General features: G+C 36.3%; 1 protein-coding gene across 5 annotated transcripts in view; it reads left to right on the top strand.

Annotated features, from left to right (window-relative positions):
* LOC115433105 (connector enhancer of kinase suppressor of ras 2-like) overlaps positions 1-15,070 on the top strand; it is a 50,044-nt gene that overhangs the window by 6,751 nt on the left and 28,223 nt on the right. For 3 of the 5 annotated variants that reach the window (XM_030154325.1, XM_030154324.1, XM_030154327.1), the window contains exons 2-8: positions 4,239-4,402; positions 7,683-7,885; positions 8,831-8,936; positions 9,724-9,765; positions 9,856-9,975; positions 12,391-12,450; positions 12,599-12,667. In XM_030154325.1, the coding sequence (XP_030010185.1) occupies positions 4,239-4,402; positions 7,683-7,885; positions 8,831-8,936; positions 9,724-9,765; positions 9,856-9,975; positions 12,391-12,450; positions 12,599-12,667 (764 nt within the window). The remainder of the gene's footprint in view (positions 1-4,238; positions 4,403-7,682; positions 7,886-8,830; positions 8,937-9,723; positions 9,766-9,855; positions 9,976-12,390; positions 12,451-12,598; positions 12,668-15,070) is intronic. The other 2 variants (XM_030154328.1, XM_030154329.1) reach the window with 1 other exon arrangement.

Consider the following 15,070-nt stretch of genomic DNA (forward strand, 5'->3'; position numbering starts at 1 on the left):
TTTTCTGTCATTGAACACATTGCAAGTCTTGTTTTGAGTTACTGTTTCCTTGATTACAAATAATCAGTTTCAGCTATAGAACAACATATCTGTCAACCCGTATTTTGAGGCATGACTTAATGTAGGCTTAGTGTAATCCTTCTCCTTTGGTCTACATTAACATAATTTTCATGTTTTATCAAGTTTATCAGTCTCATCTCTGTTCTTTCCATGTCTCCCTTGTGCATATGTATGCTCACTTTCTTCTTCTCTGACACTCGCTGACACTGATTCACGGCAAGACAGATTAACACAAATGTATTATAACAAAGCTAACGTCTTTGAATATCTCTTTCACCTCACATTACCAGGGGATTATCTAGAATGGAGATCAGGATGTGTCAGCGCTGTGCTTTTAATTTCTCCTCAGCGTGCTTTATAATCTGATCCACACATGTAATGGACAGGAAAATCGATGTAGCAGAGATTACATAGAGTAATCGGCGGTCCAGAGGAGCTTTCTATTACATGATGCTTTTTCAGGACAAGTATGAAATAAGATAGGACATCTCAGTGAAAACACTAAACCTGGGAAATAAAGGAGCATTATAATGTTGTTTTTTTTGGATTTGATATGAGTCAGCTTTGGCTTTGTCTGCTCATAACAAACACAGGCATGGCTTGTGTTATGATACAGATATTTAAGTTAACAGGGACAGTTAATATGAGAAACTGCAATTTAGAAACAGTGTCACCGTTTCGTCAATTTGCCAACACATAATGCATTAATAATGAAATGTAACCTTCCGATTCTTGCTAAACCGATAACTGTTCTGTGTTTCTGATGATTATTTAAGTAACTGTAATGAACCTTATTCATGTAGTAAGACAATGTTACAAGCGGATCGCCTATTAAAGTGTGCAAATGTCAAGTCAAGTCAAGTTAGTCATTATATTTTTGCTAATGAAAGCGTTAGAAAGCATCACATCTTGTCTCCACTTATTCCTCTATTTGTCCTGCGGTCAGAGAGAATCCCTGCCAAAACCCTGCTTCATGGTTTCTATGGCAACATGGGGAATACTTCATTGACATAATGAGTCTCAATTAAGTTGGTAAAGAGGCCGATTAGTTAAGCCTTTAAGTTTTATGCAAAACCTTGAAACTCCCTATGTTTCCTCTCCATCGTTTAGCTGCCAGCTCAACCCAATCTGAATGCTTGATCAGGTTTAGGCTCAGGACCAAGTCACATGTATATGATTGGTCCACAGTGCTTTCCGTGGGAGAGCGATGAAAGGAAGGGATGAGCAAAGAGTTGTCAGTGTGTGTGTGTGTGTGTGTGTGTGTGTGTGTGTGTGTGTATGTGTGTGCAGGAGGGAAGATAGAAAGAGGCTGAGTGTATAGAAAAAGCTGAACAAAGGCTACTCTCTCTGTCTCCATCAGTGAAAGGATAGACGGTTAACATGCAGGGCACTGTCTGGTGGTGTTGCTGCAATGTATGTACAGCTTTAGGAATAATTATTGGATCATTTGTCATAAGTGTAGGTGTTCCTGTTTGCAAATTTGATGCAAAAATCTGACAAATACAAATGTTTTTCACCAACAAGTATCATATAAATCAGGAGCATCAAGAACAGATTTTTTTTTTTTTAATTCTTATTGCTAAAGTTTATTTGATAGGGACAATGCAAATAACATAGTATAACTTCTACCTGTTACAAACAAGCTGTAGTAACTGATTATTCACATTAAGAGATTATAGCTATTGTTAGTTTCCATGTCCAGTCCTTAGTCAGGCTTTTAGTAGAGAAACAAGAGAGAGAGAGAGAAAGAAAGAAAGAAAGAAAAGTAAAGAACATTTAAGGTAGCATAAAATGACATGCTACAATCACAAATATTAAGAAAAAAATATATATATACGTTAAATATTTACATCAGAGTTACATAAAAGTACAGTTAAATCAGAATTGTTAAAAATGCTCACATCTCTGATTTTGCTTTAACCAGCCTTTGACACTTTTGTTAAAACTTTTTATGGCTTGTGTTAATTTTATTTCAGTGGATATCTGAATATCAGGTCGTGTTGAAGAAATTACAGGAGATATAATAATTATTCCCAAACTACACATAGATGTTTAATGAAAATTTCTTTTACTTCCTTATTTTGGCCAGACTTGGTTTGGACTTTGCTAAAACTGGGCACATGGACTGTAGTCCTCCCTCCCTTCACAACTAAATCACCTTAGCATTAAGGCTGGGTAATGGCTGAATACTTTTTTCAGCTCAATAAGAACATTTTTGACACCATTCAGAGTTTTTTCTGCTTGGAATAATTTTTTTCCTCAACATTATGCATCAATTATCAAATCAGCTGATTTAGAGCAGTATGTCAGTGACTAACAATCTGTGTGGAAGAAGGAGTGAGCTGTAGGAAGTGAAAGGTATAATGAGCTGATCAACATGGACAGAGTTTATTTTGATACGTCAATCACTGTTATGAAATGCAGTTATGAAATGGACAGAGTTTATTTTTGATATGTATAATATTTTTTGCGTTTTGTGCAGGATTGCTTAGAATTTATTTTGACATGTGTAAGATTTGTTAAGGCACTTTGACGAACTGACATGGGACTTTGTGATCACTAGAGAAAGATGGGGTAAGGGGGCGGGAGTATATTCTTCATCTTGCTCCTTTTCGAATGTTTTTTTTTTTTTTTTTTTTTTTTTTACTTTTTATAACATTTACTCTTCTTGTTGTTTTTGGGTTTTTTGATATTCAAAATAAAAAAAACAAAAACATCAACACTATTTCATGATATACTGGCAGCATTTTACTGTATTGTTCCTCAAATTAACCCATAAAGACCCAAACATCCACCATCAACCAAAATCATCTACTGATGTAAATGTTTAATACCTGCTGATCCACCAATCCTATCAATACATGTAAATAATTGGTGTAAAATACAGTTTGTCATCTTTTCATGGTCATCAGATATGACCCATTTGGATATTCAGAGGCTCCGTAATGAACTTGGAAACACTGTCATCTTCTACAACATTAATTCACCAGTAAAACCCATGGAGTTTGATACATGACAGTGGATGGAGACACTTGCTTTATGTTCAGTTAATGATATATTTGCTAAAAAAAAAGTCACTTTTTCTTCATTTTTCTCTATTTTGATATAGTAACCTTTGAATTTACTTTTAGTTTTCATGAACATCTAAATTACATGTAAGAAATTAAATACAGGAAAATACATGATTTACACTGAAAAAAATTAAATATAGAGGATAACAACATAACAAAGGTTAAATAGAGAGAAAAAAAAATCCTTTGGGAACTGCCACAAAAGTAGCACTAGGTCTTTATGGGTTAATCCACCAAATATGTAGATTTATAAATACTTCATAATTTTTAGGCAGTTTCCGTTGCTGTTCCTGTACCTTCTGTCCCTTATTTCAGTGCCATGCATATATTGTGTCTGTGTGTTAACACCATAGGGTGATGATGAGATGCAGAATGTGCCAGATTGTTTTAGTCTCCTGCACCTTATCGCCTGCTTTAACACTCGACTTCACACTTGTTTCTGGAGCAAAAGATGTAAAACAAAGTTAGCACAGGCACAATGTCCTTATTTCAGGTTAAAGCTTGAAATGAACCTCAGGGTGGATATTCTGTCAGATTTTCTTCTCTGGTGCTGACTGTTTGGCACATATGACACAGCAAAATACAACCAGTGCACAGTTAAAGGGTGTTGTCTTCATCTGCTTCAGTGTGGACGTGGGTTAGAACAGTTTTATGTTTGAGTGACAGTGTGATTTTAATCAGCATCTGGTGATAGTTGTGGGACGTTTGCTGATGGTGCAGAGCTACTGTCAATCAATTTAGATTAAACCATGCCTACACCGACTTAATATAGGAGATTAACCAAGTGTTTTACTCTAAACTCATTATAACATTGAAAGAAGTGAAATATGTCAGAGTTTACATTGCATTTTAGTGATGTTCGAGGGGCTTTACTCATGAAATGTCAAATAAAAATCAAAACAAAATCAATGTTGCACCAAATGAACAAGTCTGGTAGGTGGTAGGAAAATAATATTAGTGCCTGTTAAAACAACTAATGCCATCTTCTTCTTTTTTTTTTTTTTTGCAACACGCTTGATGAGTAATAAACCAGAAAACTCCAACAGCTTCATTATCCAGAAAACGAATTCTGAACCTAGTTCCTGTCTTCCCGTGTGGTTTCCTCAGGCCTGGATGACTGCCTGCAGCAGTACATCAAAACCTTCGAGAGGGAGAAAGTAGGGGGGGACCAGCTGCTGCGTATCACCCACCAGGAGCTGGAGGATCTGGGAGTGTCCAGAATCGGACACCAGGAGCTCATTCTGGAGGCTGTGGACCTGCTCTGTGCTCTGGTGAGTCTGAACCTCCCACACTGCCCTCCTACTCCTCTGTACTGTCACTTCAACAGGCAACAGTCACTGCTGTCGGATGAAGTTTGTGTTTATTTGAAGTTTATTACACACAGCTCAGCCTCTTACAACCCCGGAGTGTTAGCTTAAGATTAACCGTCAAGCAAAAAATTTCAATTACATATAAAGTTGTCTATTTTTCTGTAATTTTATGCCAAATTATAGTTTAATTATATACAGACATTTTACAAAAAGAATAGTGATTTGTCGGCATTAAACATTGAAATAAAAAGGTTATTTTATGTTTGTCTTTTTGGCTTTGCAAACAAATCCTGTTGGACAGATTTGACATGAATAAAAAGTAAAATGTACATAGCATATTACTGGAATATGCCAAGAAATTACAGACAATGGCAGGTACTAATAATTAATATAAACTATGAACTGCGGACAAAACAAATATTAGAAGTTAACCCATAAAGACCCAGTGCTATTTTTGTGGCAGTTCCCAAATGATTTTTCTCTCTATTTTGAATTTTTCTTAAGTGATTTATCACCAATTTATTCTAATGTTATGCTCAGTATTTTGCATTCTTCAGTCAAAATTAGGTATTTTCCTGTATTTAATTTACTGATCATGTAGATGTTCATAAAAGCTTAAATTAAAGGTGAGGGTTATTATATCAGAAACAGAAAAAAACAATGAAGAAAAAGTGACTTTTTCAGTAAAATCTATCATTAACTGAACATAAAAAAGTGTCTCCATCCACTGTCATTGATCCAACTTCATGGGTTTTACTGGTGAATCAATGTTGTAGAAGATGACAGTGTTTCCATGGTAACTATGGAGCCTCTGAGCGTCCAAATGAGTCATATCTGATGACCCTGAAAAGATGACAAACTGTATTTCACACCAATTATTTACATGTATTGTAAATGATTTTGGTTGCCAGTGGATGTTTGGGTCTTTATGGGTTAAGTGGTGAAAATTATGTGGAAAAAGTAGTGAAATACAAATGTTTCTGTTAGTTTCAGTCTGTTTTTTTTTTTATACAGGTGGATCTAAAACAATGATGACATTTATAATAAGTAACTGTGGCTATCTTAAAAATAATTATAAGGTGATGATGTAACAGTAAAACAACTATTGTTACTTGTTATGGAGACTGTTCATTTCAACCTAAAGATTGGATTTCATTTTTATTACTTTTAATTGGTGTTGAAAAATGCTAACAAAAAATCATACCACAAGGAAGTGAATCTAGACTCAAAATTAATATATTTCTGCAAATATTTATATAGGGATATTGGGATTTAATATTTAATCATTTGACCAACTGACAAAAAGTTTTCTGTCCTCAGTTTCCAAACATCACAGTAAATCTTCCAGTTAATAATCTGACCAAAATATCCTCCACAGGCAAATCTTACAGCTGTCATTAGTGCTGACATGGATTACAGCCTCCTCCTGATGTGATTTCTGCTCATAGTCTCAAACCTACAAGTTTTCTGTGTGTCAGCATGACAGTCTGCTGTTCTGCTGATTGCGCTGATGTGCTGTGAACTAGAGAAAGCATATTTATTTTGCATGTTCTGTAGCACTCAGACACACAAGGTGAACACAGAACTTTGCTACTGTCGGGTTTGTGATGTCATATCACATCTTGTTTATCTTTAGATTCATATTTGTTTAATATCCTGCATTTCACAGGGAATCTGCACTCTAAAAATAACATTTATCATATATTTTTTTATAGTAGTTTAATCTCTGTGATGAATCAAATTACCTTCTCAGATGAGCAGACATTAAGTTAATATATATGACATATTTCACTGATCCGTCAAAAACACATATTTGTAAATATTTTAATGATTTGCAAAATGATTAATGTCTGTTTTTCATCTACAGACCAACAGGAACAGCTATGGTTCTCTCTGAGTTTTTAATCTTCCATATGCTTGAATTATGCAGCCCAAATTGACAAGAAAGACCGAAACAATTCAAGTCAAACTACTGACAACTGCTACAGTCAATATTCACTTCAATTTCTATCAGTAGAAGTGGAATTGTTCTCATTTCTATTTTATTTCTATATTATTTTTCTCTGTAAATAGTCATGTAATTTAAAAATAATTATCTTGATTTTATTACCTTTGACTAATTTAGTAACTTTAATTAAAATGTAAAATGGAGTTGGCACTGAGTCTGAGAATTTCATTACCGGTAACAATGTTCTGCATCATTATCTGGGATACAACAATTACAAAACATGGAAACTGAACTTAGATAGTCAACAACTTGAAAAACATCACACAGATCTTCTACATTACACAATGCTTTAAAAATGATTGTATTATTTATGGTATTATTTTAGACAAAATGTGACAGAGGACAACCGTCTGTCCATAGGAATGTGAAGTATTTTTCTAAAAATTGGTTGCTTATTTGAAAACTATTGTTAGTAAGCTGGAGTGGTGTCATCCGGTGTGTTTGATTTCATTCCTTTTATATTTTTATTTTTATCTGCAATCTGAAGGGACGGTCTAGGAGACTGTCAGTAAATAAACATAAAGGATCTTTGCTGATCCACAACATAAATCATTAACTTTGCTGTCTTCAATATCTTCAGTCATGATTGAGACATGACAGATTCTAACTGTGGAGACATGAAAAGAGAACATAATAAAGGATATATAAGAACTGTGGATGGAGAGAAAAAGGGTGAAAAGAGGAAGACGGCTGTTTTAGCTCAGCAGACAGAGAGAGACTGGATGGAGATTTAACGGACTGAGGTCACAGATGCTATCTGAATCTAAAGTCTCTTCATCCTGCATCGCTGCACGGGGGGCCTTGCTTCAGCCCCAAAGCTCCTTACATAACTGGGATTTAGTTTTAAGTCTCTCAGGCACTGCTGTATTAAATATGATTAGTGGCCCTCCTGCCGCTCTCTCCCCTCCCAAGAAACTCTGACGTGACAGACGCCCACAGGCCTGCATGTGCAGTTTCGTTGTTCAGTGTAATGAATGTTCTGCTTTCCCTAGACATGCAAAGTGACAGCTGGAGAGGAGCGGGGCCGGGTGGATGGGTCACTTGTTTATTTCCTCACATGTTTGTCTTCTGAGCATCTTCTGTATTTTGGACGAGGCGTCTGCTCGGGCAGCGGCCTCTTTATTCGCGTTTCAGGCTTCTGACTGGAGGAATTCTTGGAAGTTAAACACACAGTTAAAACAAACAATGACATTCTCTTTAAACAAACCGAATTTGCTTTTCTTTCTCCCCTAGAATTATGGGCTGGAGACGGAGAATTTGAAGACTCTTTCCCATAAGCTCAATGCATCTGCAAAGAACCTGCAAAACTTCATCACAGGGAGGCGGCGTAGTGGCCATTATGACGGGAGAGCTACACGTAAACTGCCTAATGATTTTCTTACCTCAGTGGTGGACCTCATTGCTGCTGCCAAAAGCCTGCTGGCATGGTTGGATAGGTGAGATTTGGAAAAAGGTGCACATGACATAGTTGAAATCATGCATATGAACCCCCAATCACTTTAATATCATATTCAGACACTTACTAATTACAGAATATGAGTTATGAAAATACATTTGTGCATAAAACGCAATGTACAGATGGGAGCAACTTCACTTTTTACTCTTATTTCTAACTCGAGTAAGCCAATACAGTTCCAAAATGTTCAATAATTGTTTAAATTTCAAGTCAATTAAAGACCCAAGGGTCAAAAACAGTGTGAAGAAAAGAAAATGAACATCCCAATTCATTCAAAAGTAAAAAGTAAAGGGACAACACTGTTAGCACATGAGGGTATCACTCTGTTTTATTCTGGAAGCTACTTTATCACTACTTAGTGGTAAGAAATAAGCAAACATGCCTCGAAAAAGATGATGTGATAATGTTTATGTGAACTGAAGCACTGAATTTTGGGGATTCCGGATCTGCCTATACCACATACACGTCATATTTGTTTTTTCATGTTATTTCTGTGACCAATTGGGTGACAAGAACAGATGAGTAAAGGCCTATTATGTAAGTAGATTTTGACAGGATGGCCAAAAAGGCACCAAGTAAATCTATTTATATTTGGCTTTATCCCTTAGTCCCTCTGTGGGATTGTGGCAGTGTGAGGGGGTGCATCTGAATCCGGACGTTCAACGCTTACATCAATGAATTTAAATAAGAAAATCTAATTACTGGTTATCCTCCTCTACAAGCGTCATGAACAGCATTATTATTATTATTTTACCATATTGCATAACATATGCAATATGGAGTGCAAAGAGAAATAAAATGCTATTTTTGTGCACTGCATGTATATCAAAAATTAGATGTTTTTGAGTGACATGTGTACAAATGTATCCATACATTTACCAATGATTTAATCTCAAAATAAGAATGGTCTAATGGTTCATTCCAGGTGCTCTTTCTTTTTCAGATCTCCTTTTGCTGCTGTGGCAGATTACTCCGTTACCAGAAATAATGTGATCCAATTGTGTCTTGAGCTCACGACAATTGTACAACAGGTAGGGAAGTGTTGGAAATTCATCTTAAACCCTTTGCCTTATTGATTTTTCTTTCATTTACACATTCTTCAAACAGAAATAATTAAGGCAGTGAGGTTCATTCAATACATTAACTGCTGAAATGTGATTTATAAGCCATGAATTCTACAGTTTGGTTGATTACATTTGAGGAAAATACATTACTGTGTAGATGCACGAATTTTTAGAAATAATTAGATTCAGTGCACTTAAAATGTAAGCACAAGTGCAATCTATATACTAGAATTGGCTCTTAAACACAACATGCTTTCTCTCCTTTCCGTGTCAGATAAATCATACAGAAATACATTCCTGTCTAAATGCAAGGGAGCTGTAATATTTATTAAAATGTCTTAATAATACATAAAGCATGTTGAAGCCTGTTAAATACAGACATGTACTGTAATCAAGTCATGATAATCAGCTCAGTACAACCCCAAATTATCTGTAAACAACAAGAAATTAAGTAGATTTTAGGATGTTTATGTAGTGCTAAGAGGAAAAATTAATGGTGGGAGGGAAAGAGGCCGAGAAAAGGCCGAGAGACTAAGACAGGCAGAGAGAGAGAGAGAGAGAGAGAGGAAGAGACATGCCTCCACATCGGTGATTCATTTGTTTTGTGTTTGTGCATGTCTGTGTGGGAGTGTTGGGGGTTATAGGTGCCAAGTTGCTCGGTTTTTGCTTATATCCACCTACAGCAGAATTGCCAATAATAACTTCATTTTGACACATTCTCTTGAGGTAACAGTGCTCTCTGAATGTTCCCCAGGATTGCTCTGTATATGAAACAGAAAACAAAATCCTACATGTGGTGAGTTACTGACTTTATCCCACTTTAATGTAAACGGAGCTTAATGTGCAACCTTCAACTTTGTATTCATCACAACTGTGTCCTCCCCAGTGTAAAACTCTGTCTGAAGTCTGCGACCACATTATCTCCCTGTCCTCGGATCCCATGGTGTCCCAGGCCGCTCATTTGGAGGTTGTGCAGCTCGCCAACATCAAATCCACTGAAGGATTGGTAAGACTATCCCTCAAATGTAAAGGACCCCATCAGTGTTTGAGAGTTTCCATAGTATGTCTCTTTATCTGTGTTGCTGCAGATGCTTTGCAGATGGATTAACTTCACATACAAACTCCATGCATATGTGAAGTTAATTACATGCTATTGACTTTAATCAGCTAATTGGCATTAATGCATTGTAGGAGGCTCTGCAAATCTTTATAGGCTCATTTGCATTAAATAGAAAAACAAATGCAAACTATTCTTCATTATTTCCTTTTTTCAGACAATCTATTATAATGTCAGTTGCACGTCTTTCTGTTTTCTGTTTATTCATAACAAGCACAACTGAAACTGAAATGTTATAGACTCTTCATGCTGATCCATCCAATCACATACTGAGCTGCTGCTGTGGGTCAGACTCCCAAGAAGATGGTAGATTTACTCAGCAGCATCACTCTCCTCCTCTCATTATAAACACAACAAAAAGTACTGTACCACATAACACAATATGGCACCTGTGCATTAGCGAACACACTTTTCATTATCTTCAGTTAAATAGGGTGTCATTTACTTAAATATCAGGATGTCAAATTGTTTTCCAGGTGTGATGAAATGAACACAAGAAACACCTTCCAAAAACAGAATAAGAACAAAACTACTAATATGATGCTGGATGATGAATGAAACAGACTAATTGCAGAAGTTGCAACAGCATGATTCTGGCAACATATTGACACTTATTTAATTGAAATATGGCATGTGCAAATTATCAAAAGCATGTTATTAAGGTAATTCAGCCACTTAAACCTAAAACTAACTTAAGCTTGTTTTTACCTCTCAGCTTTAAGTTACACTGGACTTCTGTTGATGGTGAAAATAGACTAAAAATTAGACCTCTATACTTAACTCTACTGCTGTTTATATATCGTGAGCCATGTAGATACAGTCACGGGAAAAATTATAAGACCACCCCTTGTTTTCTTCAATTTCTTGTTCATTTTAATGCCTGGTACAACTAAAGGTACATTTGTTTGAACAAATATAATGATAACAACAAAAATAGCAGTAAGAGTTTAATTTGAGATCTGATATCTAGTCATTTTCCATGTTTTCTTGATAATAACCAAAATCACTGAAGTTGTTACATCAATAGCTATGGCAATAACAGTGCTTTTAGGCATTCCATGTTTTCTTTTCTGTCTGTTTTAGTCACATGATACACACAGTGCTGGATTGCATAACCGTTGTTTTTGATGACTTTTGATGGTCTAATAATTTTTTCTGCAACTGCAGTTTGACATTTCAGCCTTCACAGCAGTACATTATACTATACTCTGAAATGGTGTTAACAACATTAATATATTATGCTAAAAGTGTTATGAATGTATCCCTTTGTTACTGTTGATTTCATTAATGATAATTTTGCATTTTAAAGTATTAAGAATATAGTAGCAAATCATAAACACTAATATGGTGGCTGTAGATGTCCCAAATCTGGGTTTCTCTCAGCTTGTGGGTATATGACTCAGCTGATAAAAGGAACATGGAAAGAACACGTTGCCTGTGTTGAATTTAGAGAACTGTAATTAATTATAATTTGCAAATAACAATGAATTAACTATCTACGCACGCACTTGCTCTACATTCAATAGACGTGTGTGTTGAATTGCACAGGAGACAATTGCCAGTGAATATCCATACACTCTTTGCTGGTCTCTATCTCACTGACCTACACTCAGGCAAAGGCTCCCTGCTTGGGGCCACAGTGAAGAGCCCCACCCCCATGCAAAAGCCAGTGGGGGGGCATGGAAGTCCTCTCATCCGTTCAGTGAAACCTGAACAGAATAGTGGCCTAAAAATAAACCTCTTACACTGTCTGTCTTCAAGACTGGCATGCTGCTTCTGTGTGTAAGTTTACATGCGTGGACTACTCCTGAGTGTCTGCGTGTGAGCGTGTGTTTGCATGTGTGTGTTTGCACTTTAGATCCCTTTTAGTGAAAGCTTTGAGTTTTAGCTTTTCAACTACAGACAAACAGTATTGGCAGATAAACAGTCGGCCGTGTTTCACTGAATCTGCTTGGAGGAGCATCTTTGTACGACAATTTTGATTCTCAGTTAATTTGAAGAATACACACAATAAAGAACCTTTTTGTAGTCATTTAAACATTTGCATAACAAGGCAAATTTTAGCCAAATTTGAAGAACACTTGAGCCTTTCATTGTTGCTGAAGAATAAATCCAGATTTTTTTTTTTTTTAAACCTTTTGGCACTACAAGCAGATTAAACAGGAGATTTGCTAACATTCTCAGACCACAGTCTTTTCTGCAAATGGCGTCAAATGGCCTAGACGCATTGTGTTTAATGAACCTTGTACTTGAGCGTGCTTCAAAATGTAAATGTTAGTTTATATTTTCACTGTCTTCCCACAGGGCATGTACATCAAGTCAACATATGACGGGTTGCATGTAATCACAGGGACGACAGAAGGAGTAAGCACCAGCCTCTTGTTCCTCTCATTTTTTTGCAATACAATATGTAGAGTGAGATGTGTCACTTGTGATTGTATCTAAGTGATCTTTGCCATGACAGTGAAATAGAGCAGCGGCTAATGAGTCGTCATTTCTGTCTATTCATCAGTCCCTGGCTGACCGTTGTAAGAAAATCCATGCTGGGGATGAAGTCATTCAGGTCAATCATCAGACAGTGGTAAGACCACATTCGATTCCCTTCGGTTTAATTTACCTGTCCTGTGTTTTTTGAAGTTGTGTTGTGTTTTTACATAGATTTCTAAAGGGAATGCTTAATTAATTCATATATGCTTGTTTTGCACATAAAAAAGTACATGAATCACATTAGGTCAGGTTTCCATCCAAATGTATCCCAAATTACAAGTGCATTTTCAGAAAATCTGTAGAAGAAAAGCCACATTTATGAGTGCTTCCAACCACTAATGGAGGTTTACAGAGGTATGTAGTCAGTGCATGAAGGTAATCATTCTATGTTTGAACTGTCCATTTGATAGAAAAGGCCAGGGCTAAGACTGAAACAATAATGGATGGTTATCAACGTCCTGTCCTTCTAAGTGACAGTTAGATGAAGTGCAGTGTTGCGTTCAATGACATCTTACCTGTTACTGTTGACTGAGCAGCTGATCGACATTTAAACACAGGTCTCGGATTCAGAGTTTTATCTATTTTATCAAAAATCCTAAGGCTGTCTTTTTGCTTTTATTCTGAAATGCTAATAGACATCTGACACTTTTTGCTCATATATCATTGTTTTCAACTTTTTTCAAGATATTTCAAGGTTTATCAACTTCTTTGTCAAACATTTGTGAATTAACATTTCCGTTCTGTTATGGCATTTGTGTTGGTTTCTTGTATTAATTTAATCAATGTTGTATTCTCTTCACTGGTCTACAAATACAAGCACACTTCAGAGACATTTAATTACATTCATTTATTTATTTGGTGTTTTTTTCACTTGAACTCCCATGTCTATGAAGCATAACTAGTTATTTAGATTTTTTTGTTTTTTTGAGAACAGACTAATTGAAATGCATCTATTTAGTGTACTGTGTTAATGTAGTAGCTGTATTCACATGTGCACCAGGTCTTATTATCATTCAAGATTCTGTCTAGAGAGCTTTTGAAGCAAGTTTTAGATTTACTGTTCATCGTTAGCATAAAAGAGCACTTCAGGTGATATGTCGTATCTGCTTATGGCTCCAAGAAATCTATGATTAAAAGAAAACAATATTCAATGTGATTTTCTCTTAGCTGGTGCAGCACTGGTTCTTCCACACCCCCTCGGTGCACCCACACAAGTGTTTTCTTATATTTTGCTTAATTAGACCTCTTCTCTGGACTGTGTTGGTGTGTTCAGACACTGTGCTCGATTGACATGTCGTTCAAGTACCAATTAAGTGTGTTGCATCTGCAAGAGTGGGATAAACCTCATTATTATTATAATAATAAATTTGATCACCTCAGAGCAAATTCCTTGCAAAGTCGGTTACAGCATTAGCAGATTCTAAAGAGAGTGAAGTAATACAGTCTGCTTTGTGCTATAAGTAAAGAGTCCAGTGATTATATTCAAATGCATTTGTACAGCAGCATCTAATGCAAAAACAGTTCAAAGTGTTTTACATAGATTAGTATAAAATTGGTGGAAATGAAAGCAAAAACGTTCAATGGTGCACACTTTAAATATAGCAGCCTTTGTCTAAAATAATTGCTACTTGTATGTGCAACAGCAAGACGTGTGATAATTATGCGGACCGAGTCAGGTTCATTTCAGTCAGTCAACGCACCCACTGAATGCAGCCAGTTTTATGGAGAATAAGTGCAAATAGAGACGTTATTGTGGTGTCAAGACTCTTTCATCTCAGTATGAAGGATAATTTGAAGGCAGCAAAAAGTGAGAGCAGAGAGGAGAGAGATGATGCTCTGCATTGTCAATCAAAAAGAGAAGAACACGCTGTATCTCAACAGGCCTTTTTTTCACAGTCGGTGTTTGTACTTGTCATAGCAGGAAAAGCAGAGGTGTAAATAATAACATTAATGATGCCTACATTCTAATGGCTCTTCTGTCAGGGAAATGGACCTCCTAATTACACTTTCCTTTATGTTATTAATCACACCTCTGCCTAGGTTTAATTGTCAGTAGCTTCTCTTAGTCTAACTGTGATGATTTGTCCATGTGTTTCTCTTCTATCGTGTGTTTTGGATATAATTTGTGTGTAGTATGGGATACAGTTACAGAGTTTGGTGGAAGATGCTGAAGTGGTGTAGGTGGAGGAGACGTGTCCTTCTGTTCTGTTCCGTCTGAGTGATGGAATGAGTTTGACAGCTTAAGTAGGTGATGGCAAAATGTAAAGTCAGCTCACACACCAGCTGATCGGAAGTGCAGTGCCAGTCATGTTGAGTGACAGAACACATTTAATTCAGCGTGGTCGATAGTTGGGACAAATAAACGGTGGTGGCTTGTTCATTTTTATAATGAGACTGCCAGTTGGGTTAACTGTCCAATAACAGACAAGCCTAATATTCTTAAATATAACTAAATCGTTATGCTTTAAGCAAAGAAAAATCTATGGATAGTGAGTAA

The sequence above is a fragment of the Sphaeramia orbicularis genome, chromosome 14 (assembly GCF_902148855.1).
Source record: "Sphaeramia orbicularis chromosome 14, fSphaOr1.1, whole genome shotgun sequence".
Lineage (NCBI taxonomy): Eukaryota > Metazoa > Chordata > Actinopteri > Kurtiformes > Apogonidae > Sphaeramia > Sphaeramia orbicularis.